Source organism: Hippocampus guttulatus, chromosome 9, assembly GCF_054856545.1.
Source record: "Hippocampus guttulatus isolate MCC_2025c chromosome 9, RoL_Hgut_1.0, whole genome shotgun sequence".
NCBI lineage: Eukaryota > Metazoa > Chordata > Actinopteri > Syngnathiformes > Syngnathidae > Hippocampus > Hippocampus guttulatus.
This window is the reverse complement of record NC_141269.1, coordinates 6,880,253-6,905,533: the sequence shown is the minus strand read 5'-3', so window position 1 is coordinate 6,905,533 and position 25,281 is coordinate 6,880,253. Positions and strand designations below refer to the sequence as shown.

At 44.2% G+C, this 25,281-nt stretch overlaps 1 protein-coding gene across 1 annotated transcript; it reads left to right on the top strand.

Annotated features, from left to right (window-relative positions):
- Positions 1-1,184: 1,184 nt before the first annotated feature.
- Positions 1,185-24,948, top strand: LOC147200103 (myosin-9-like). The gene is made up of 43 exons (XM_086118999.1): positions 1,185-1,339; positions 5,826-6,016; positions 6,086-6,226; positions 6,304-6,460; positions 7,500-7,527; positions 7,785-7,878; positions 8,091-8,111; positions 9,453-9,545; positions 9,623-9,683; positions 10,078-10,179; positions 10,307-10,450; positions 12,032-12,127; positions 12,211-12,287; positions 12,359-12,553; positions 12,638-12,811; positions 13,225-13,398; positions 14,038-14,152; positions 14,315-14,505; positions 14,590-14,711; positions 14,791-14,860; positions 14,934-15,094; positions 15,185-15,293; positions 15,387-15,518; positions 15,877-16,083; positions 16,174-16,311; positions 16,409-16,532; positions 16,957-17,128; positions 17,195-17,407; positions 17,773-17,917; positions 17,990-18,196; positions 18,283-18,387; positions 19,119-19,271; positions 19,357-19,605; positions 19,747-19,959; positions 20,040-20,252; positions 21,075-21,236; positions 21,330-21,458; positions 21,596-21,684; positions 22,429-22,552; positions 22,639-22,847; positions 22,939-23,047; positions 23,812-23,984; positions 24,303-24,948. The coding sequence occupies exons 2-43, from the start codon at positions 5,831-5,833 to the stop codon at positions 24,409-24,411; spliced, it is 5,886 nt and encodes a 1,961-aa protein (XP_085975125.1). The 5' UTR covers positions 1,185-1,339; positions 5,826-5,830; the 3' UTR covers positions 24,412-24,948.
- The last annotated feature ends 333 nt before the right edge of the window (positions 24,949-25,281 follow it).

The following is a 25,281-nucleotide window of genomic DNA, read 5'->3' as shown; positions in this document are numbered from 1 at the left end:
ATGTGTGGTCCCCGCGAACCCACTTTTGTATATACTTGCACCTACCCTGCTCTTGCTGCAGGTATGGACAAGTCTCTGCATTCCAACACAAAAACACCCCCTTGTCTTCCTGGATCTTGAAGGTTGGAAATCGATGGCCTGTGGGCCATCTGCGGCCCGCCATGCAAATAGAAAAAAAAACTATATAAAAGGCAGATAACAATTTGGTTTCAGACATACAAACATCCAGCCATCCATCCAGTTTCTAATCTCCTTCTCAACACGATTGTCATGGGTGTGCCGGAGCTTATCCCAGCAGTCTTCAGGCAGCAGGCGGGGGACACCCTGAACTGATTGCCAGCCAATCGCAGGGCAGACATATAAACATTCACAATCAAATTCACACTGAAGGACAATTAAGATTTTTGATTAAACCTACTTGTATTTGGAATGTGGGAGTAAGTGCATTAGCGGAGAAACCCCACAAATGCGCTTATACTTCATGAATGCGTTGTTTAATATATATATATATATATATATATATATATAAAATATGATATAATATAATACAATAATTTACAATTGAAACATTTTACATAGAAATGTAACTGTATTTTTTGATTCTAATCATTTGGGCAATGTAGTAATTTTTTTGTTTGTTTTTTTTGTGAGCGAGAACCGAAATATTTTAACCGACGGATTTTACGAGCGGCTCTTGAACGCCACTCCCTAAAGCAGGGGTGGGGACAGTGAAAAAGGGACTCGATTAAAAAACAAAACAATAAACATTTTGCTGCTGAGAAATCCCCGACATATTTTGATACACGTGTTCTAAATGATATAAAAATATGTGAGTAGTAACACAAGTTCTAGATGGAGGGTGTGAAATGAAAAGCGGGGCGAAGCGTTCAAGTCACTTGCGGAAAAAATAAAACTCTTGTAAAAAATCTCTCTTTTGGGGCACGTATGAAAATACATAAATAAATATATGGAGGTCATTTATCTAGGTTGGTTTCAAACAAACAAACAAACAAACAAAAAAGACCATGTGTTTTGAGTGGTTGCGACAATAAGATTAGATTTTACGAGCATTTCCTCCACGCCTCACAGTTGGAAAAAAAAGAGGGCGTCGCTTTCAACTCACCTGCTGGAAAAAAATAAAAGTGTTGCAGCTGAGAGGCGACAGAGCGTCTTTGCTCTGCGCAGCAGGAGTCCGTGCAGCCGAGAGGAGAAGAGGGTCCACCCTTCCAGCGGAGCCACATCCGTCACCAGCCCGATTTTGGCTGCCTCAAAGACGGACACGAAAGAGACGCCGAGCCGCTCTCACCTCAAGTGCCTTCTCCTGCAGCTCAAAAACCAGGTATGGCCGCTTGTTCATTTAAATCGTATTTTTATTCTCGTATAGTCTTGATGTTGCAACGAAAAGTCACGTAAACATGAGATAAAAATATTAAATTGCGACGCAGGTGTTGTTCATCTGGAGACGAGATTTTTGCGCATGCGCACTTTCCTCACCATGAAAGGCCAAAATGTTTGCTCTACAATGCTAAAATGAGCGTCGATACAGTATTTGGCACATTATATAGCGTTCCCCCCTTTTCTCTTTTTGAAAAAAACTTGAAAGACAGAACGGTAGTTGAAAGGCTGGGCCTTTGTCTTTGTGATGTCATTAAAAGGAAAAACGTGAGTAGGTCTCTTTGATGTTTATCGGACAGACAGACAGACAGGCAGACAGGCAGGTCTACTTGTTGTTTCCCACTCAAGTTCATCAGAATGCAAATGATGACTGTCAAAGAAAACTAAGCTAACTTCTGCAGCAAAATGCATATTTGCGCCTCAGGTATGTTCATACTAAAGTTTGTTGATTGTTGAGCCACCTTTGTATCCGCGTGTGGACAGGTTTTTAGCATTGATTGTTTTTCAGTGCCGGGTACTTTTGACTTAATTGGCTGCAATTAAACGGCGCGCGCGTGCGCGTGTGTACACCAGATGTGGAGAAAATAAATGTTTTGAGGGTAAGGTGCTGTCACAGTTAAATGCATACCTGTCAACCTTTTGGAGCGCCAACCTGTATAAACTACCAAAAAAATCCTTATAAAGAGCAAAAAATCCTTATAACATACCAAAGCATTTTATATGTCAAAATAACGGCAGAAAAAAAACACGAAATTTTCAATGATATTTATTGTAGATCTCCATAATACAATGTCTGGTTAATGTCTAATCATCATTCTACTACGTGGCATTACTGTGCTCAGAGTTGTATTCCTGCGTTACTTTTTTCACCAACTTGGAGTTGGTGAAAAAAACCCCGGAAATGTTCAGAATCCGTATGATTTGTGCGATACGGCAATATACGTAAGATTCACCACAAAATCCGTATGAACTATGGCTAAACCGTATGAGTTGACAGGTATGTAAATGTGAAGAAAAAAATTGCCCCGTTCTTCCTTTTGTAGTACTTGATTTCATTTTTAGAACTAGTTATGATCCACAAATGACCCTCAGACTGGACCTGGCGGCCCATTTTAACGCACTGATGGGGAAAGGAAGAGCAACATTGTAAAGTTTGATAAGTATCGGGTTTTCCCATTTATTTGTGTCCAGTCTCGTATTTGCCCAAAATAGCCCCTCGGTTAATTTTAATGCACTGCACTATGTTAGGAGTGGATGTGATGTCAAGTCGTTGACTGGGCCATCACTTGCACCCACCAGTTGCGGTCAATTTGCTTGATTTTTGGGTGTAAATCTGTCTATTCTTACTTTTTGTTTTCCTTCTTGCGAGGTGAACCTAATAAGCTATTGTAGGAAAAAGAAAGTCCACTGTCAGGCATGCCAGGCCGCAAGCGAGGGCGTCAGCAACAGCGAGACGTTCTGGCATCCACCCGGCCGGTTAGCTGGCAGTGAATGTCACATCCAAAGTTGGATATTAATTAATTAAAACAAACGATGTAACCTGACCCGCATCATAGACAGGCTTCCGCATTCTCATATGGCAGCTGATTTATCGTACACTGTAGCCTGTCTGAAACTGAGCCAACAAAATAGGCGTCGTCAGTGTCTGATTGACAGACCTTTTGTCACTATTGACTCTGGAAAATTGCAAGAATGATGCAGATTTGTCAGAATCTGACCAAGAAAATGCCATGTTGAATTGGAGAGATGGCTGGGCCAAGATGGCTTTCAATGCCGCTACTTCATGGCCCCACCTCTTGCAGGTACGTATGGTTGCGTGCATTAGCTGTCATGACATCTTGACAAATGGGTTCCGCAAGCTATTATGTAAGCTTGCTTTAATACAACCCGCGTAACCAAAAATGCGTTTGGATGCAGTTTTTCTTGATGAACCATATATAGTTTTCCTTTCGACCACCACAGGTACACTTTTAGACGCCCTGATTTCAAGTGAAGCTTACTTATCAGTTTTTATGTACGGCAGGTGTCTGTTTATTTCGGTAAACTTGGACTCAACACACCAGCATAGACTGATACACCCTTTTAAATTGTTTAAAATTGTACAGTGCACCCCCGCATACTTGTTTCTCATCCTCATATTTGCAGTTTTTTTTCTTCTTTCTTTTATCTATTTCCATTCGAGGGTTTAATATCATTTATCAATTTAGAGGAGCCATTTTTGGCCAGGTATGTGATGGTAAAATAGGATTCAACACACCTCCGCGGAGAGATTACTCCCTGAAATAATGAACTTTTTTCTCAAAAAAGCTACTGTGTGAGTTCACCATAACGATATGTAAGGTTTTGATGACATTTCGACAGTCTAAAGAGGCGACAGATAAGGCCTCTTGAGCACACCAATCCCTAAATGGACACACGTATGGATCCAAAAGGTCGGACCCTAGCAGTTGTCACATGAGCAGCCTGCAAAGCTAAGCTTGAGCGCCGGCCAAAAAGAAGAAGTGAGCGGAGGTTTACGAGCTGTGAGAGATTTGAGCATCAAAGCGGAGGAGGTGCCATATTGACGTTCTTGTTTGATTTGTCACCAGAGTACCTTTGGTATTTGTGTTCCTCAAGGCATTGCGCGGAATCAACGCATGCAATCAAACACTGTTTGTTTTCCGACTCGATGCTCTCTGCCCCTCATTGTTTACTCGGGATGCTGACCTCGGCTCGTTTCTCACCAATTCCTGGACTTTGTGAAGCATGATCTGCTGAAAACATGGTCGCCGCCTCTCCTCCTCCTCCACCGATTGTTCATGTCTGAGCACATAATGAACTTAGGTGGGAGACAGATGACCGCTGACCTGATCCCTTTATCCGAACTTGCGACCAGACGCACACAACTCGTGCTCCTGAGCCCTGCACGCCCAATAGTTGTTCACATGATGAAACTCTTTGATCCTTTATTTGGGAAATCATTAGGAGGGGAGGGGGGGGGAGTGCATTTCCGAATAAAAACATGAATTCACATCGCCGTAGTTGGGAAAAAAAAAAGCAAATCTAAAAACAAGAACTACACTATGTATTAACCAAAGCCAATCTTAAGTCCCAAAAATGTTGACATTTTAAAATGATCTTTTAACTACTAAGTCTAGCACAATGGAATTGAGCAGTTTAGGTGTTTATTCTGGTAACAAAGAGAAAAATTTGATTTGTTTCCATCCATTATATAAAAATGTGAGATTATTTCAACATTGCCAAAGTTAGTGCCCCCCCCCCCCCCCGCCCCCCTTTTGGGTAATCCTGTATTTCATGGGAAATTTGTCTACCTCTGGGTTCCAATCTCGGCTGCGGCCTACACGTGTCCAATAGAGTTCGCATGTTCTTCCCGTCTTTTTGTTTTCTTCTTGTGCTCAATCTTCCTCCTGCATTCTGAAAACATGCATGTTGATTGAAGCCTTAAAAAGTCCATTAGTGCGAGTGGAATCGTTTCTTTGTCTCGCTGCACCCTGTAATTTGGCTTGCGAACAGGTCAATGTGTCGAGAACGACAACCTCTCGCTCGGTCCGATGGAGTAGTTCACCCATGACTCTTTGGAAGCGCAAAGTATAGAAAATGGTTGAGGCCCGTGGTGTCCACTTTAAGCACTTCCAAATATGCTTGCTTACCTTCTTGGTAAAGGTTGGGTGTGGCCCAGGAGAGAGTAATGCCATTTCTCTCCTTGCCCGGGCCTGTTGCTTCCCGACATTCCTGACTACAAAGCCTCTCTCTATCTTCCTCCATCGGGACCTGGGAAATGTTTGTTTGTTTGTTTTTCTCCTGTAAGTCGGGATGCCAGGTCAGCAACCGGAAGGGGATAATCGGCAATGGAGAGGATAGGGTCGAGTTGGAAATTTGTGAAATTTGGATCGCTCATGAGAATGAGAGATCTTCCCACCTTCGATTCTTGTGCGGGGGAAGGCATTTTCTTGTGCTGTCAGCTCATAAATACACTGTACGATACATTTAAATACATCTGTAGAATCCGTACAGTTATTTCTTTACACTTGTGTGAGAACGAATTAGAAAAGTTGAAATGGTTTCAAATAAAATGCAAACATCGGAGCTCCTCCCGCCGCTAAGAGAACATGTTGAAAAGCACTCGGCACCCGTCTGGTGATGACATCTTCACCACAAATTTGGCAACCCCTCAAAGGCAATGACTCTCATCGGATTACGGCTCACTTGTTGCTTCCCGTCATTCTCTTCGTCGGTGTGATTACGCAAAAAAAACCCTCCCAGGATGATTACTGTGAAAATCTGGGGTGAGGTAAAAGAAAGGTCGACTTATTTTATCCACATTTTGTAAGCATGCAGTTGTTGCACACTGAATTAAGTGTACCCATACAGTACGAGACCTTAAACTAGCTTTGCCACTTTTTTTGAGTGTGAAAAGTGTTGCCTTACAGCTACCATGAGTGACGCAGACAAGTACCTGTACGGGGACCGCAGCGGGATGAGCAACCCGCTGGCTCAGGCCGACTGGGCCAGCAAGAAGCAGGTGTGGGTCCCCTCGGAAAGACTGGGCTTCGAGGCCGGTTCCGTCAAGGAGGAGCTGGGCGAGGAGTGCGTGGTGGAGCTCAGCGACTCGGGCAAAAAGGTACCAGTTGAGTCTGTGACCAATGGAGCAACTTGGTGGAAAGCTTCTCTGACACACATGAAACTTTAGGTGAAGATCAACAAGGATGACATCCAAAAGATGAACCCCCCCAAGTTCAACAAGGTGGAGGACATGGCCGAGCTCACCTGCCTCAACGAAGCCTCTGTGCTGCACAACCTCAAAGAACGCTACTACTCCGGACTAATCTATGTGGGTTTAGCCACTTGTTTTATTTTTTCTTTCGCGGCACCATTAAACACTGACTTTGTATTTTTCCACCATATTAGACCTATTCAGGGCTCTTCTGCGTTGTGGTCAACCCCTACAAATTCCTACCCATCTACTCTGAGGAAATTATCAACATGTACAAGGGCAAGAAGAGGCACGAGATGCCACCTCACATCTATGCCATCACCGACACGGCCTACAGGAGCATGATGCAGGGTATACACACACACGCACACACACTAAATATTAAACCTGTCGAGCAATGCAGCCAAAGGTGACTGAACTGGACAATCGCCAACAAATTACAGTTCGCCGACTCGCACCCATAAATCTGGCGATTGACTCCTATGCACATCCACCGACACGCAAAACAGACTAAGTGCATGTTGAACCAAAAACAACTTGCAACGATTGTCAAGGAAGAAGCAGATTTTCCTGGCCACTGTAGCTAGAATACAAAGAGAGGAAACTGGCAAGAAGAAAGGAGAGGGTGTGGATATTTTGGAGGTTATTGGCAATATCCATTACATGTTTCGGTGAGACTCGTGGTGATTGTTGCTAAAATGCTTCTTTTTTAACCTCGATTACATATGAAATTGTAAAAACACAATGCCTAGATTAGATGCATTATTTTCCTTGAGGGTGTTGATGGACAAGGTTAAAAGGAGCCGCATTGTCTTTGTTCAGGTAGAGGAACAAGTGTAGTACAGGACATATATGAAGCAGGAGTGAGTTTTATGGCCTGGGAGTTGGTGGTAGGACTGCAGCAGGGATCCGTTCTGGGCCCCCCTTCCGTTTTGCAATGGTGATAGGCTGACAGATGAAATCAGGTGTGTTAGAAGAACACTAAACCCTTTATTTCTGTTGAATCTTAATTCCAAGACTTTTTCGAGGCAATTGTAGGGTTCCCTTTTTGGCAACAGTTTGGGGACTGTTTCTCACTACGGTACACAAAACAAGGTGCAGAAAGACATCTTTTTAGAATAATTTGATGTGGCGGAACTTGATGAAACACTTGGTGAGATGAATTAGAACAGAGATGGTCAGCCATTGCCTTCTCAGGTCCAATATCAGTGAGGTTTGCCCCACGCCATCAGAAAGTAAAAAATCTTTCCAACGTCTAGTTTCACTTCCTGCTGGTGTAATGGCCACACGTCCCAATATTTTTGTTTAGATAGTGTCTATTTAGAGATGGTCACCATTATTTAGCGCCTCCTTTGAGGTTTTATTTAATCCATGTTTGTCTTGTCTCCAGATCGAGAGGATCAGTCCATCCTTTGCACGTAAGTCACTTATCTCCTGGTCCGTCAAAAGGACTCGCTACAAAAGATTTTAATCCTTGCAATGTTAAGATCGAAGAAAAAAAAACTGTGAAAATGTGAAACATTAGATGTATGTTTTCTCTGTGCTAACTTGTCTAGTGGCGAGTCTGGAGCAGGAAAAACTGAGAATACCAAGAAGGTCATTCAGTATCTGGCCTTTGTCGCCTCATCTTTCAAGTCTAAGAAGGTGTATGTTTTCTCTGTGCTAACTTGTCTAGTGGCGAGTCTGGAGCAGGAAAAACTGAGAATACCAAGAAGGTCATTCAGTATCTGGCCTTTGTCGCCTCATCTTTCAAGTCTAAGAAGGATCAGGTCTGCACAAATAGCTTCAATTTCTCCATCTTGGGTTTTTTTTTTTTTTGCCCTGTTGTTTCACATTCCTGTTTGTTTTGTTTTTAAAAATCATTTAATCGACCTGAGCACATTCCTTTTCAGGTCTTGTCATGTCTCCCCTCATGTGTGCGATTTATTTATTTTGTTGTGTCTATTTTTAAAGTAGTATCCTTTACCCCTTGTCTCTCCAGGGCAGCACAGCTCTGTCACATGTGAGTTAATGTCTCCGTACGCATGTTGTCTGCTTATGCAACCCTTTAAACATGGAGCCTTCTGTTGTCTCCTGTCACGGGAATGGTTTCATTCACTTCATAGCTTGTCTGTCATTCAAGAACTGTTTACTTGGAGCATGAGATTGGATGCTCTTGTGTAAAAATTTCAGCTCTGCTGTATTCTTAACTCATTCACTCCCAAAGACGTTTTTAAACGTCTTTTCAGACTTGGTCCAGAATTGGTTGGTACTGAATGAGTTAATTCAAATGACTAACTGTTTCAAGGCTGTTTAATTAACAAATCACCTCAACTGTCTTGTTTGCACAAAAGTAGAAAACTGTCCTGGTAAAAATGAAAGTGCTTCGTAGGCTGATTGGGGAAGATGCGGTGGACACTTTTTTTACAATTGGCAGCAGGCTTCTGCCAAGGCTGTACGAATACATTTACATCTAATTCATTATAGCCTGAGGATTTTTTTTTTTAAAGATGAGATGGTGGGGGGGGGCAAGAATGTTAGAATCCTCACTCAAAAATGTGTTTGGAATAGTGAAGGGGGGGGGGGGGGACAGGATTGAAGTGCTTGCCCTGTATACAAAATGGGCGGGGATAGCAAAAGGCTGCAGACTTGAATCAACTTGTACACAATATATGTCTGGTAGAAGTTGCCAACAAGTTCAACCTCATATGAGATGAGCCTGCCGATCCCCTGCCAGCAGGCATCTTTTCCTGTTGCAACGTGTGTTTGTCTGTCACAATGTCATTGCATTTCCTACCTTGGTTGGTGGTTGCACGCTTTCTAACCTCATGCATGGCACTGCAACAGAGCTAGGGGGTGGTATAGCCCCGTTAAAAAAAAATGTTGAGCCTCCTTTTCAGTGCCCAAAGCAATGTATTAATTCTAGTTTAAGAAACATTAAAATTCACAAGTATCCATTCTGTGATATAATTCTCGTTTGTGCTGTGTTTGTGAGGGCCGGGAGGCCGGAATCTTTAAGTTCCTTGAGGCATATTTGCAAACATGTTCGAACATATTGAGAAAATGTAGGGTAAATGCAAAAAACATAGGAATCCCTCCCCCCCCCCACATGCCACTTGTGCATGCATAACAATAAAGCTTATCCAATCCAATAAGTCAATACCCCGTGGCATTACAGTAAAAATTCTGAACAAATCAGTCATGTATTCCAGAAATAATGGAACTATGAAAGACTTAAAGCAATTTTTACTTAAATTTTGAGCATATTAGTATAATGCAGGCCCAAATGTAAAAACAGCTTTGTTTTGTTTTTTATAAATTAACATGCCAAGTCAATCACTAGATGATGTCTCATGTGTGTCAGGGGGAACTGGAGAAGCAGCTTCTTCAGGCCAACCCCATTCTGGAAGCCTTTGGTAACGCCAAGACGGTCAAGAATGACAACTCTTCTCGATTTGTAAGCATGACTGACATACATTTTCCCTGAAATTCACTTACACTTCCCCTCAGCTTTTTATTTATTTTGCTTTTTAGGGAAAATTCATCAGAATCAACTTTGATGTGAATGGATACATCGTTGGAGCCAACATTGAAACTTGCATCCTTTTGACCCAAACTAACTTGACTAACATTGTTTTTTTCCTCAATGCTAATCTTAAATCCTCACTGACACACGTAAATCTTTCAATTGAAATAATCTGCTGTTGAGCCAAACTGTCACAGGCAAATTTTAAGCAGCATTTTATTTGCATATTGGCATAGAATGATTCGTTACATTTTTCACCAAGTACCACCTAGTACAGCAAAACGAGGTTTTACTCATAATTACTAACAATATGAAGTTTGAACATGAACGCCATGCTGAAATAAATGGAAAAACATATCCCTAATTTGGAGGTTCTTGTGTGTACCGGTTGATTTCTTGTGGATGACTGTTTAGGTGCATTTGACAGTAATTTGTGTTGGTTGGTCCTTGACTCAAGCGTTACCAGACCTGCTGGAGAAGTCTCGGGCCATCAGACAAGCCAAAGAGGAGAGAAGCTTCCACATTTTCTACTACATGCTGAGTGGAGCAGGAGACAAACTGCGCTGTGAGCACTCGTCCCCCCCCCACCACCCCCTCACCCCCACCTCGATTATGTCTGCTTTAATCACCTGTACAATTGAACTTGTGTTCATGGGTTTCTGTACTCAATCAACTCCATTCCCTCCGAACAGCCGAATTGTGTCTGGAAGACTACAGCAAGTATCGGTTCCTGTCTAATGGCAACGTGACTATTCCGGGCCAGCAGGACAAGGACATGTTCTCGGAGACCATGGAGGCCTTCCAGATCATGAGTATCCCAGAAGAGGAAAGAATTGGTAGGTTTTAAATTGAGTCCCACCCACCCCCAAACAAAAAAAAATAAAAATCATACAATGTCTTACAGCAGTGGTCCCCAAACCTTTTCCTGTGAGGGCCACATAACTTTTCGCTTCTCTGATGGGGGGGCCGGGGTCAGTTTGTAACAGCAAAAGTGTGACTGCAAGAGTACCTAGACGTAAAATGTATTGTTTCCCAGAAACCCACATTAAATCAAATAACTTTTTTTGATACACTCGCGGTATTAAAGACGTCTTTCTTCTCGGGACACACCACCTCTGCGACAGCATTCATGCATTTCTTGACAAACTCTCCTTACCGCTGCTTGCTATCATTTGAGCAAACCGAAAGCTAGCCCAAACAGATGGCTGGTTCAGCTGAGCTTGGCGTACAAATGTATTTTGCTGAGCTAACGTTCCTCTTTTTAGCGTTGACAGTTTGTCTGCTCTCATTTGCCCATGCAAAAAATCGTACTTGTTGTTGTGACGGGATTCATGGTGTCTCCGCAGATTGTATTCTTTGAATACCGCCACCGACAGATGAGACAGACAATCTTTTCTTTGCATTGAAAAAAGAAATTGTTTCTCCATTTTGGGTTAAATTCACTGTATTCTGAATATTGTTTTTTTCTCTTACCTCACCTTTTCGCCATGATTACGTTCTCTTTGAGAGGGACGGGTTTAGGATTTTTTTTTCTGGGGTTGCCAGATAACGGCACAGACCGCAGAAGGATGGAACAAATGTCACGTTATACTGTATGTGTTTATGAAATTGTTACTAGCTAATAGTTAATCATGAAAATGGTTCATAACTAAGGAATATTTTATTGCAAAAGCCAAATTTTATGATAAAATACAAATATACATAGATGAAAAATAAATCAAAAGACTCTGGTATTGTTCAGGGGGGCCGGACCAAATGTGGAGGCGGGCCTGATCCGGCCCGCGGGCCGTAGTTTGGTGACCCTGTCTTACAGTATTCTAAAAGGCTGCATTGGATTTTTCACAATTGAAGAGTTCCCTGGTGTCTTAATGAAAGCAATGACAGTCGCCATTTCGCAATCGCAAGAACGCTGTCTTCTCGTCAACTCTACAAATACGGTCTTACGAAGAACATACTTTCCAAAAAAGCCACTGTGTAGTCTCTTTGCAATTGGAATGGCTGGATACTTCTCTCTCAGCTCTGATGCATTTCTGTGAAATTATAGGGAGGGGGGGGGGCAACACTTTCAAATGTTTTAGTTCTCGACTCACTTGTTTTGACAGCCGCATGAAATGCCATCTTGTGATATTTTCCCACCCAAGTCTTCAAGCGATGCACCCTTGGTTTAAGCTTGGATGCAAATAACATCCGGGTATTTTGGTTGATGCATACTTTCATTTGGAACAGGACTCGGGCTGCAACTGCTGTTTCTTGAGGACGCAAAGTTGTTAGTGGTCTGTCAAAATTCACAAGGGAAATTTGGTGTCGATGTATAGTTGTGACTAAATAATATATTACAGCACGGTATGCGGGGAAAGCCCGACAATTGCCTTTGCAGGCGCTTTAAGACCGTCACCGTCTGTGCACATCCTCCTCAGGCCTGTTGAAAGTGGTGTCGGCTGTGCTGCAGTTGGGAAACATGACCTTCAAGAAAGAGCGTCACTCTGACCAGGCATCAATGCCAGATGACACCGGTACACTTTTTCCGAATTGCCCCTTTCTCTTGCTTATACACATCTCGAAATATGATTAACATGTCGTCTTATTCACTGCATAGCTGCACAGAAAGTGTCTCACCTGCTGGGCATCAACGTGACAGACTTCACTCGAGCTATCTTGTCACCACGTATCAAGGTTGCCAATTGTGCATGCTGACATCTTAATAGACATTTCCTGGCATCAAAGTGCTCTCTCTCTTTCTCTAGGTGGGCCGCGACTACGTCCAGAAGGCTCAAACTCAGGAGCAGGCTGAATTTGCCGTGGAGGCCCTGGCCAAGGCATCATATGAGAGGATGTTCCGCTGGTTGGTCATGAGGATCAACAAAGCTCTGGACAAGACCAAGAGGCAAGGAGCCTCCTTCATCGGCATCCTGGACATTGCCGGTTTTGAGATCTTTGAGGTGAGTTGACGCTGTCTTGGTTACCGTTGGGTATTGAATGAATTGAAACCCTCATTGTCACGCGCGCACGTTTTCTCCCTGAAGCTGAACTCGTTCGAGCAGCTGTGCATCAACTACACCAATGAGAAGCTGCAGCAGCTCTTCAACCACACCATGTTCATCCTGGAGCAGGAAGAGTACCAGAGGGAAGGGATCGACTGGAGCTTCATCGACTTTGGCCTCGACCTGCAGCCCTGCATCGATCTCATTGAGAAACACGTGAGCCATCACACGCCGTGGGCACCTGTTGAGCTGCACGATGAACATACTGAAGGATGACGCGTTTGCCCCAAAGGCTCATTATGAAAAGAAACTGGAGTTACATTTAGGGCTGGGCGATTTGGCTGAAGTGTATCATGATATAAGTTTGGGTTTGAATCATGTAATCAGATGCGCGCACACACATACACAGGAAGTCTGCCAACCGGTTTTCTTGTTGGTCACGTGACATTCCACATATGCGCCTTTATCCGTGGACTGGACATTCGAGTCATTCTGTTTCAACACTTTGATTCAATCTCATTCTTCCAACTGCGTCTCGCCTCAGATGTTCATCACTCGTCGTGTACCATACAGTAGCACTTTATTTCACCGAGAGACTAATGCACCACCTACTCCTCTCTCGATTGCAGTCTGGACCTCCTGGCATCTTGTCTCTGTTGGACGAGGAGTGCTGGTTCCCCAAGGCCACAGACAAGACCTTTGTGGAGAAGGTGGTTCAGGAGCAGGGAACCCATCCTAAGTTACAGAAACCCAAGAAACTCAAGGATGATGCTGACTTCTGCATCATCCACTATGCTGGGAAGGTAACTGAAAAGTCTGTGTGTGCCTAATGCTGTCGATATAGTTCCAGTCGAGAAATACCGTATTGGCCCTAATATAAGACAGTGTTTTTTGCATTGAAATAAGACTGAAAAAGTGGGGGTCGTCTTCTGTTCGGGGTCTAGACATTCTACCCATTCACGACGCTAGATGGCGCCAGATATCATTGAACGGAATGCTGAACTTGACTCCCCAGTCCAAAGTGAAGCCCTGTCACGAAGAATAAAAATAGCGGTAGCACAAAGAAGAAAAATAAAAATAGTGGTAAGAAAGAAAAGAGAAGAAAATAATAGAGATGACAATAAATGGAGAAACGTAGTGACAATCTGGAGAAAAGTGGGTCGAAGATCGGCCAGGTTAACCGGCAGCTGAGGACAAGTTATGTCATTTACATTTCAAAAACCAGAAGCCATAACGTGCCTTTTCTCTCAAATATATTATCATTTGTTTCAGATGTACTGTAATTATTTTCTGTATAAAAATTAATTTAGTGTTCAAAAACTCTTTTTTCAAACTTGAGTTTTGAAAAATAGGGGGTCGTCTTATAATCAGGGCCGTTTTACATTCGGGCCAATACGGTAGTTTCAGGTCTTTATCAAGAAAGATGTATTCTATTGCTACAGGTGGACTACAAAGCGGACGCATGGCTGATGAAAAACATGGATCCTCTGAATGAGTGCGTGGCCACGTTGCTCAACCAGTCCACTGACAAGTTTACAGCCGACCTGTGGAGAGACGGTGAGTGGAATTTGCAAATAAAGATTTCCGTATGTCGCAGTGTAGCAATCTGGGGTGCATTCAAATGAGCAGCAAGGTGACCGGAACTGGTGTAATATCACAAAGGAAAGCTCCATTTTTACCCTCGTAACATTGCCTTGACACCTTTTTGTGTCCTCGCAGTCGACCGCATCGTCGGCCTGGATAAAGTAGCGGGAATGTCAGATTCCATGCACGGTGCCTTCAAGTCTCGTAAAGGCATGTTCCGCACCGTGGGCCAACTGTACAAGGAGCAGCTGGGGAACCTGATGGCCACGCTCAGAAACACCAACCCCAACTTTGTCCGCTGCATCATCCCCAACCATGAGAAGAAGGTGCTGGCATCGCGTGACATCATTTCTGTTATTTGATTCCGTCTCCCATTCAAATAGTCATTACATACTGACAACTCGTTTTAGGCAGGGAAACTAGAGCCTCACCTGGTTCTGGACCAGCTTAGGTGTAATGGAGTCTTGGAGGGCATCCGTATCTGCAGACAGGGCTTCCCCAACCGCATTGTCTTCCAGGAGTTCAGACAGAGGCAAAGTGCACCCGTGTTCATTTGTTTTGGGGATGGAGACGCAAGTAAGGAAAATAAAATGTCGTGTAACTCTTCTCAGGTATGAAATCCTCACTCCAAATGCCATCCCAAAGGGTTTCATGGATGGCAAGCAAGCCTGTGTGCTCATGGTACGAGGTATAAATCACACCAGGAATAAAAGGGAAGGTCGCGTCTTCATCGGACTTCATTGCGCCGTTTCAGATAAAGGCACTGGAGTTGGACCCCAATCTGTACCGCATCGGTCAGAGTAAAGTGTTCTTCAGAGCCGGTGTGCTGGCTCACCTGGAGGAGGAGAGAGACATGAAGATCACGGACGTCATCATCTGTTTCCAGGCCTGGTGCCGAGGATATGTGGCACGCAAGTAAGGAGGCACTCTGGAGGGAGTTTTGTCATCTTGATCACACAAACTTCTCATCTGCAAACGTGCATTTTTTGTGGTTTGTAACGATAGAGCCTTTGCCAAGAGACAGCAGCAGTTGATGGCCATGAAAGTTATCCAGAGGAACTTGGCTGCTTACCTCAAACTCAGGAACTGGCAATGGTGGAGACTTTTCACCAAGGTATGACGCGATTTATTCACCGGAACTTTACTGCATCATACATTTAGACACATTGCCAGACTATAAGCTTTTTTTCTGGTTGTTCTTGTGAAGGTGAAGCCGCTGCTCCAAGTGACCCGGCAGGAGGAGGAGATGGTGGCCAAGGATGACGAGCTGCAGAAAGTCAAAGAGAGGCAGTTGCAGGCTGAGGAGCAGCTCCAACAATACGAGACCAAGCAACAGCAGGTACCAGTGTCACCGATGTAGCAATAAGCAATTATTTTGACCCCCCCCCCCCCCCCCCGAAGAAGTAATGATCTTATATTAAGTGGAGAAGGTGTCTTTAAACTAGCGTTTCAACAGAGCCTGATGTAATCGCTTCTATTGCTGTGTGCATTCATGATAGTGTTCTGTTCTACTTGCGTTTGTCCGTAATGTTTTTTTATAATCCTTCACTCTTACTTGTCTCGACGTGAATTGTAACATACGGTTGTGCTGCCAACTCGATATACCTTGGTAGAATTTGTAAAACGTGTACCGATCTTTAAAGAAAACACGAGTGATCGAGCAATAATGCAATTGTCGTTTTTCTTTGAACCGCCAGCTGAATGCCGAGAAGCTGGCCCTCCAGGAGCAGCTCCAGGCCGAGACCGAGCTGTGCGCCGAGGCTGAGGAGATGCGAGCCCGTCTGGCCGGCAAGAAGCAGGAGCTGGAGGAGATCCTTCACGACTTTGAGGCTCGCCTGGAAGAGGAAGAGGACCGCGTGGGCCAGTTGCACAGCGAGAGAAAAAACCTGATGCAGAACATTACCGTCAGTAAAGGGAATCGGGATCGCGATGTACTCTCAACGCATTGTGCTCAACGTTTTTTGGTTTTTTTTTTCCTCCCCCTGTTCTTATAGGACCTAGAGCAGCAGCTGGATGAGGAAGAAGCAGCCAGACAGAAGCTTCAGATGGAGAAGGTCACCACAGATGCTAAAATGAAAAAAATTGAGGACGACATGATGGTGCTGGACGACCAGAATAACAAGCTCAACAAGGTCACGAGCACTCCACTGCACTTGTCTCCACTCGGCGTCGCTGCCACCATGCACCTGCGCCAAAACCAGCTGTGCTTTTCCCCTTTTTCAACTTCAGGAGAAAAAACTTTTGGAGGACAGGATCTCAGAGTTCATAACCAACTTGTCTGAAGAGGAGGAGAAGTCTAAAAGCTTACAGAAACTCAAGAATAAACATGAGGCCATGATCACTGATTTGGAGGGCAAGTATTTTTCCTGTGGTCTGACAATCCTGTTTATCTGTCAAGTGTATGTTAGAATACGGTATCACTTTGCCTTCCGTTACAAATAATAAAACGAGAATTGTATTTTGGGGGCAGAAAATCAAACGGAGCTGATTGGCGCACCCAATAACATAAGCCCCCAAACTATTTTTGTTTTAGAAATTTTCCTGACAATTTTTTTTTTCAAGTTTTGAAATTCCCCTCTTTAAAAAAATAAAAATAAATAAAAATAGAAGCATCATTTATTTTTCTGTGTCCCTTCATTATCTGGGTCAGCACCACCGTGTTAAGTTGGACTGAGGAATTACTAGTTTACGGGAGAGGTCAGAGAGCAGGAAAAATCTGTGATTGCCATGGCAGTGACCGATGTGTGATCTGAAGTGTTGTGTGTCCTAACTTTCAGAACGTCTCCGAAAGGAGGAGAAAATACATCAGGAGCTGGACAAGAACCGTCGTAAACTTGAAGGCGACTCGACAGACCTCAATGACCAGATTTCAGAACTTCACGCCCGCATCGCTGAACTGGAAGCTCAGCTGGCCAAGAAAGAGGAGGAGCTGCTGGCTGCACTGGCAAAGTTGGTTTCTTTTTTCCACTTGCTTCCTTTCAGGCAACCTCAATACTCACCCGCTCTGTTCCGCAGGATCGAGGAGGAGGCCGCAGCCAAGAACACAGCCCAGAAGAAGATCCGGGAGCTGGAAGCTCAGATCTCAGAGCTGCAAGAGGATCTTGAGCTGGAGAGACAGGCGCGCCAGAAGGCGGATAAGATGCGCAGGGACCTGGGTGAGGAGCTGGAAGCTCTCAAAACGGAGTTGGAGGACACATTGGACTCTACTGCAGCACAGCAGGAGCTGAGGTAACGCACCCCTCCCCCCCGCACCCTCTCCAAACAGTTTAGCGACGGTACCTCCAGTTATTTTAATAAAGTGACTGTCATTGTTTTGTCAAAAGTTATCAATAGTGATCCACAATTTCATGCTCAATGCAGTTATAAAAGATCCATCCTTAAATAAGAGACGGTTTGAACAATCCAAAAAATAACCGCACACTGTAAATCCCCACAAGCAAAGGGCTGTTGTGCATTAAAAAAAAAAAAAAAGAGCATTCAAGGGCAGCACCAAACTGCCGAACAGCAAAACCTACCCGTATGTCCAGTTACAGATTTTTACCGGCTACACAAAAGCCATTTTCACAATGGCTTATCATTCTCCATCCTTCCAGGTCCAAACGTGAAACTGAGGTTGCCCATCTGAAGAAGACTCTGGAGGATGAGGCCAAGGCTCACGAGCAGCTGATGGCTGACATGAGACAAAAACACAACCAGGCCTTTGACGAGCTGAATGATCAGCTGGAGCAGGCCAAGCGGGTAAGGAGCGCAACCTTCACTTGCTTACAAATGACAGGATGAGGCGTTGAACATTGTCTTGTGTGCGCACAGAACAAGATGTCTGTGGAGAAATCAAAGCAGGCACTCGAGAGCGAATGGAATGAGGTGCAGATCGAGCTCAAGACTCTGACGCAAGGCAAATCGGATTCCGAGCACCGTCGCAAGAAGGCAGAGTCCCAACTTCAGGAGCTTCAGGTCAAATATGGAGAGAGCGAACAGCAGAGGCAGGAGATGGCTGACAAGATGGCCAAAATGCAGGTTCGGACATCTTGGGAAAAAAAAGATCTATTTCTTTTTTTTCCGCAAGAGACTCATTTTCACACCGTCGTTTTCCATGTGTTTAGGCTGAGCTGGACAATGTCAACAGCCTTCTGACTGACGCAGAGGGCAAAAATATCAAATTCAGCAAAGACCTTTCTTCAGTGGAGTCTCAGCTGCAGGATGCGCAGGTACGAACCCAAAATATGCACGGTGATGATTATGGACGGGCATTCTTAGACTGCTGAGCTTCGTGATGCTGGTTTTCTCTTAACAAAGTTTGGAAGCAGGTACAGTCAAACCTCGGTTTTCGTCCATAATCCGTTCCAGAAGGCAGTTCGAAAAGCTCTTATTTAAAATAAAAATGTTTATTGAACACGTCTGCCCACAATGGAAAGCAACACGAGGAAGCGTCACTTCCTCGTGCGAGGAAGGCGAGAGGAGTCAAGTGGTGCATTCAAGTGCGCTCAGTTTGTCATCCGAGGCATAAAAAACTCGAAACTTTTGGTCGAAAACCGAGACGTTCAAAAACCGAGGTTTGACTGTACTTCATTCTTGAAACAAGGTATGGACAAAAGTAATGATGTGACACTGATGCCATGTCATTGCCTCGACTAACATTCTTTCAGTCCCCCTCACCAATCCCTTTATCGGTTCAAATACGTAAACTGGTTCCGGCACCAAAATGTCAACTTCTAGCACTAACATCTTTCCGATGAATGAACCCCTTGTTAGACAAAACATTCGTATTTATTTCACAATTTCTGCCAGAAATTATGACGGGATCAATCTTTGGAGATTCGTTTCTTGTGATATTATAGAAACGGTGACGATGAAATGATCAAGAAAAACAATATAGATTGATCAAACCCTTCCATGCCTGTGACAACGCTCTCTAATTTTGTTTTCTCTTGAATTGCAGGAGTTGCTCCAAGAGGAGACTCGTCAGAAGCTGGGCATCTCCACTCGCTTGCGGCAGCAGGAGGATGAGCAGAACAACCTACGGGAGTTGCTGGAGGAAGAGGAGGAGGGCAAGAGGAACGTGGAGAAGCAGGTCTCCTCGCTCCAGGCCCAGGTTAGCTTCACGGACTCTTCACTTTATTCTTCTCGTCATCTAATCCGTCTGCCCGCGTTTCATTCTTGACCTTGGCGCCCCTCAGCTGGCCGACACGAAGAAGAAGTTGGATCAGGAGACGGCCAACCTGGAGAGCGCGGAGGAGGGTCGCAAGCGCGTCCAACGTGACGCCGACTCGCTGCAGCAGCAGCTGGAAGAGAAGACGGCCGCCTACGATAAATTGGAGAAGACCAAAACCCGTTTGCAGCAGGAGCTGGATGACCTCATGGTGGACCAGGACAACCTGAGGCAGGTGGTCTCCAACCTGGACAGGAAACAGAAGAAGTTCGACCAGGTATCGCAGATGCACCAACAAACCATAAAGAGTTGATTGAGCAAAAAGTTTACTTGGACAATATGAGGTCTGATTCAGTCCAGGGAGAGATTCGGAACGCGCGTCTGGTTTGTATGAACAAATTCGTCACTCGCCACTTAGATGCTGGCTGAGGAGAAGAACACCTCCATTCGGTATGCCGAAGAGCGCGACAAGGCCGAAGCCGACGCCAGGGAGAAAGATACGCGGGCGCTGATGCTGGCCCGCGAGCTGGAGGGCATGACGGACATTAAGGACGAAGTGGATCGGGTCAACAAGCTGCTCAAAGCAGAGATGGATGACTTGGTCTCCTCCAAGGATGACGTGGGCAAGAGCGTAAGAGGAAGAAAACACGACGGATGGAGGAGACGGATCGTGTTTTATCCTTGTGACTGGCAATCCTTCGTCTTGCACAGGTTCACGAGCTGGAGCGCTCCAAGCGTGCTATGGAGCAACAGCTGGAGGAGATGAGGGTTCAGCTGGAGGAGCTGGAGGACGAGCTGCAGGCCACCGAGGACGCCAAACTCCGTCTGGAGGTTAACATGCAGGCCATGAAGGCCCAGTTTGACCGCGACCTGCAGGCCAGAGACGAGCAGGGCGAGGAGAGGAGGAAGCAGCTGGTCAAACAGGTGAGGAAGATTTACTGTCTCTCCCCCCCCCCCCCCCCCTAAAAAAAAAAACATGTAAGGTAATTTGATGACGGGGTTTTTCTAATGGTTTTGAAAAAGGAAAATCATGTTAAAGAATGGAGGTTAGATAAGTGTATAGGAATAACTCGGGCTGCAGTTAAGGATTTTGAACGTGATCTTTTGAGTTTAATTGATTACTCAGTCATTATTTTTTATTATTTTATTTTTTTAATGATGTCCTTCCATTCAAAAAGGGCATCATTTCAAGTCGACAGCGCGGAAAAAAAGCAAATTGTTTCGGTCACTAGTTCGGTCTGTAACACTCCTGAAAATGGGCAAACATGTTGATCACGGTAAAAGCAGATGTTTGGATTTAAGACAAAGATAATCAATCGGTCTCCATGGAGAAATCTTGGAGTTGTGTGAGCCATGTCATTTGAAATGCACAATGTATGATTTTCTTTCCGCTAACTTCAACTTGGTACCGTTTTGAAATGCCGAACTGTTTCTCATAAGAAAAATACATTTTTCAAACCAGTTATTTCCCCATTCCTAATTATTTTCCACTGTTAATTCTCAATTGTCATCTCGTGCAGTGATCTGCCATTATAAGGAGCATGAGAATTTCACTAGTGTCATTTTTTATAACAAATAATGGTATCAGATTAAAAGACTGGATCAGCATTTTCAATTTTATTTCATGGACATACATCAATGACAATAAGAATTTGAAAAATGGAAACATCTTATTCCAATAAAACGAGTTAAATAAAAAGAGTTATCACTTTATTTTAAATCGCATTCCCCCTCCCTCCCTTTCAGGTTTGCGGAATGGAAGTGGAGCTGGAGGACGAACGCAGGCAGCGCTCTCAGGCTCTGTCCTCCAAGAAGAAGTTGGAGCTGGACTTGGGAGAGCTCGAAACGCAGATCGATGTTGCAAACAAGGGCCGAGATGAGGCCATCAAACAGCTGAAGAGGCTGCAGGTAAAAGTTATTTATGTTGGGGGGGGGGGGGGGGAGGCACATTTTGAAGACACAAGCGTCACGTTGTCTAATCTTGTGCATGTCCTAACCAAGGCCCAGATGAAAGAGCAAATGAGAGAGCTCGAGGACCTGCGCATGGCCCGAGATGAGGCAGTCAATGGGGCCAAGGAGACCGAGAGGAAGCTGAAAGCCTTGGAGGCAGATGCTCTTCACTACCAAGAGGTAGCAATCCTCCCCCACGCGCGCACCTCCTTGCAATGGAACACATTTTTCAGAGCAAACCGGACTGTGTGGTTATGTGCAAGCGAGGGTGAGCATTATACAACCGCAAATAACATTGTCTTCTGCTTTTTTGACAGGATCTCGCCACTGCCGAGAGACTCAAGAGACAAATCCAGGCAGAGAGGGACGAGCTACAGGATGAGATTAACAACAGCAATGCTAAAAAGTAAGTTGTAACACGAGGGCTACCAGAATTCAAAAACTACTCGATTTGCATTGCCCTCTCACGTCATCGACAAAAAATCAGTTTTAGTAGGTGATAGACGCCGTTTGTTTAAAAAAAAAAATATTTTTTTTTAAATGTAAATTACCCTAATGTACACGAAATAGAGGCAGGTGGTGGAATGTCTGTAGTCCCACGTGCACGATGCGATCGTGCTGCTTGTGGGTCAGCGGTTATAAGTTTCTCGATTTCGACTCTCTGGGCTGTCCTGCAAAAAACAAAAAAAAGTCATCAAGTTAACTTTATGATGCATGATGGTGTCAAACTGTCTTGTTGTCTTGATGGTCAACAATTCAGCGTTATGGTTAACAGTTTGTAAAATAGTTTGTAGTATATGTTTGCAAGTTGAACAGATTTCACGTAGCAAAACAATCACTCAACCCATCCAGAAATAACGGTCCCATTCAGAATGTGGAAAGAAAACGCAGTTACTCTCCAGCATTTTTGCTAACCTGCTCAAGCAATGGCCTCTTCAGATTAAACTGTACCGGCTTGACGTGATCATTTTAGTCGGTTAGGCTAAAATATGTTTTCGTCAACTGTTAAGATCCCCATTGAGAGCAAACATTCAATAATCCGGTCTGGTTGCCGTAAATTCACATGAATTCTGATCGAAGGGTTCTAACTATGGCACTTCCTGTCATTTTGCAAACCTAAGTGACTCTCACCCTTCAATTTATTGTTCAGTTCACTGCAGGCTGAAGAGAAAAGGAGGCTGGAGGCTCGCATAACCCAGCTAGAGGAGGATTTGGAGGAGGAGCTACTTAACACCGAGATGGTCAATGAGCGTCTGAAGAGAACCACACTGCAGGTATGCCCCCGCTGCCCATCCCTCCTTTGGAATTATGAAATAAAAGGCAAAGTTCCTAGAGCATTGATTTGTATTTCTTCATTTAGATGGAGCAGCTGACCACAGAACTGTCCGCCGAGCACAGCAGCGTCCAGCGGCTGGAGGGCACCCGATCGCAGCTGGATCGCCAGAACAAGGAGATGAAGCTGAAGCTACAGGAGCTTGAGAGCACCATCAAGTCCAAGTACAAGTCCAGCATTGCTTCCCTGGAGGCCAAGATTGCTCAATTGGAAGAGCAGCTCGACATCGAGTCCAAGTCAGTCTCTATTGCTTTTGGGGACAGAAAACCTCTTTCAAAGGTTTTGTCCTCATTCGTGTCCCCCATTCATGTTCCTTTTGGAATTCAGGGAGCGTCAACAAGCATCCCGGCTGGTCAGGAGGACGGAGAAGAAGCTGAAGGAGATCATGTTGCAGGTAGACGATGAGCGGCGCAACGCGGAGCAATACAAGGACCAGGTAAGCCTTCGTCTATTTTCATCCTGCCAGCAGATGGCGCTGTTATTTATTTCCATCATGTGCTGCACATACCAGCGACTGTATGTGTGGCATTGTAATGTTACAATGGCTCAAAAGCTTTATTATTATTATTTTTAAATAAATCAGTATAGTACAAAAAATAAAACTAGAGATTAAAGACAACTCAACATTTATTTCCAATATGTTCTATCGGGCCCTACACGGCATGGCATTCTGATTAATGCCTTTGTGGAATATGAACTAATCAGCAAAATTACCCCCCCCCCCCTTTTTTTTTCTCTAAACCCTTTTTATGTGGTGGCTGTTTTGCCACTTTCTGTCAATTGAAGATGACACCACAGTTGCTTAGGTATCAACCAGTCACGGCACTTGTTTGACTTGGCTTCCCCTTTCAGTGCCGTTCAGTAGTATTTGACGTGACGTGGGTCCAACTGTTGCCTTTAATCTCTAGTTTTATTTTCCTATATTGAAGTGCAAAGTTCATGTTCAAACAATCTGCGGTGGCAGCGCATGGTCAAGTTGAAAGTCCTCTGTAAATTGGCTGATTGGAAGAAGAGATGCCAGAAACACGTGATTAACGGATCATCGACTTAAACCTTCAAAAGTCGATGCTTAACTGTAAGGTTGGATCATCGGCAACCAGTGTCCGCAAAGAGCACTAACCTAGGGAGGGTAAAAAAATAAAAATCTTTAAATTTCGCCCAACAATTCCGCTTGCGTACATTTGCGAACTGTCTCTGCAGGCCGATAAGACCAACAACCGCATGCGTCAGCTGAAGCGCCAGTTGGAGGAGGCTGAGGAGGAGGTGACGCGAGCCAACGCTTACCGTAGGAAGCTGCAAAGGGATCTGGAAGACGCCACTGAGTCGGCAGATGCCATGAACAGGGAAGTCAGCAGTCTGAAGAGCAAGCTCAGGTTAGTGTACATTACAACAATCCAGCCAAAGAATAAAAAAGATGACGTGACGCAATTTAGTCCCGATTTACAATACTTGCCAGGTGTCTTAAATCAGCCTCAATGTCACGAAACGGCTCTCATACACGTTCAGAACTACAAAGATTTAGCGATTTACTTGATTAATTTCTCCATGGTGTGGGGGCTTTTAATTCATTTTTACATTTTGTTCCTTTTTAAAATGGGTTAGCGCCAACCTGTACACACATCCAGGCATTTGCTGAAATAACCATTTCACTTGTCAGATACTGACCCATGTTCGTATGTTTTGTTGTGAAGGCGCGGAGACGTGCATTTGAACATCCGCCGCACCATTACTCGCACGGGACTGGAGAGTGACGAGGATTTGGAGGCGTCCACCGAGGTGTCCGAGCAGGCAGCTGAATGAACGATAACACACGCGGAGGGGGAATATTCTGATTCCAGTTCAGTTGCAAAGATGGCGCCAACAAAAGGCTTGCCAATCTCAAAGTATACAACATGCTGGCACACAAATATCATGCTCTTTCATTCATTTATACAACAACCAATGAGGTTTTAAATTTATGTTCATCTCAGTGACCAAATCATTTTCTCCTAAGGGCTTGATCATGTGCCGTACAATGTTGCTTGAACTGCTTCTCACTTTTCTATGCTTTTGTTATTGGTGCATATCCAATGCTGGTGCCTGGGTTTCATGTTGGACATAAGAATAAGTGTATTGTCTCTTTCAGATGTTACCTCAACTCTACAGGTGGTGGGTTTACGGGTTTACTGTTTAGTATCAATCAGCACATTTGTCACCAAATATTGTTCTGGCCTAACTCACAGTGCATAAACACTCTTGCCCAAAAATAAGCACATTGTATCGTCGCCAAAATTTTTTGGCTGTTTCTACCTTATAAAATGCCTTTATGCAATAAATAAATGGATATAATAAATATGATCACTTGTGTGTTTGTGTTAGTCGAGAAACCAGCTTTCTGTGTTTTGAGTTGTAAAAACTGCAAAACAAAACACGAAGTAAAAAAATGCTGCCAAACGGAATTCTGCAAACAAAAACCAAACTCATAAATGCCGAATAAAAAGCCAAAACTAAATGCAATCACAGCAAAGTGGAAGCAAAAAAAAAAAAACCCCTGCGGAAATCCAAAATACACTAACTAAAAAGACTGCTACAATAACAAAAACATGTAAGTTGAGGCCAATAAAACAGCTTGCCAAGTCACTCGGGGACACCGCAGGACTAGTCCTGTGAGACCAGATCGTCTGAAAGACC

Excerpts from the sequence above, each read along its gene's own strand:
- LOC147200103 (XM_086118999.1), top strand. The coding sequence starts at position 5,831 with ATGAGTGACGCAGACAAGTACCTGTACGGGGACCGCAGCGGGATGAGC. Across the intron at positions 12,128-12,210 it reads ATCAATGCCAGATGACACCG|CTGCACAGAAAGTGTCTCAC; the intron begins GTACACTTTTTC and ends TTCACTGCATAG. Across the intron at positions 14,712-14,790 it reads TTCCAGGAGTTCAGACAGAG|GTATGAAATCCTCACTCCAA; the intron begins GCAAAGTGCACC and ends AACTCTTCTCAG.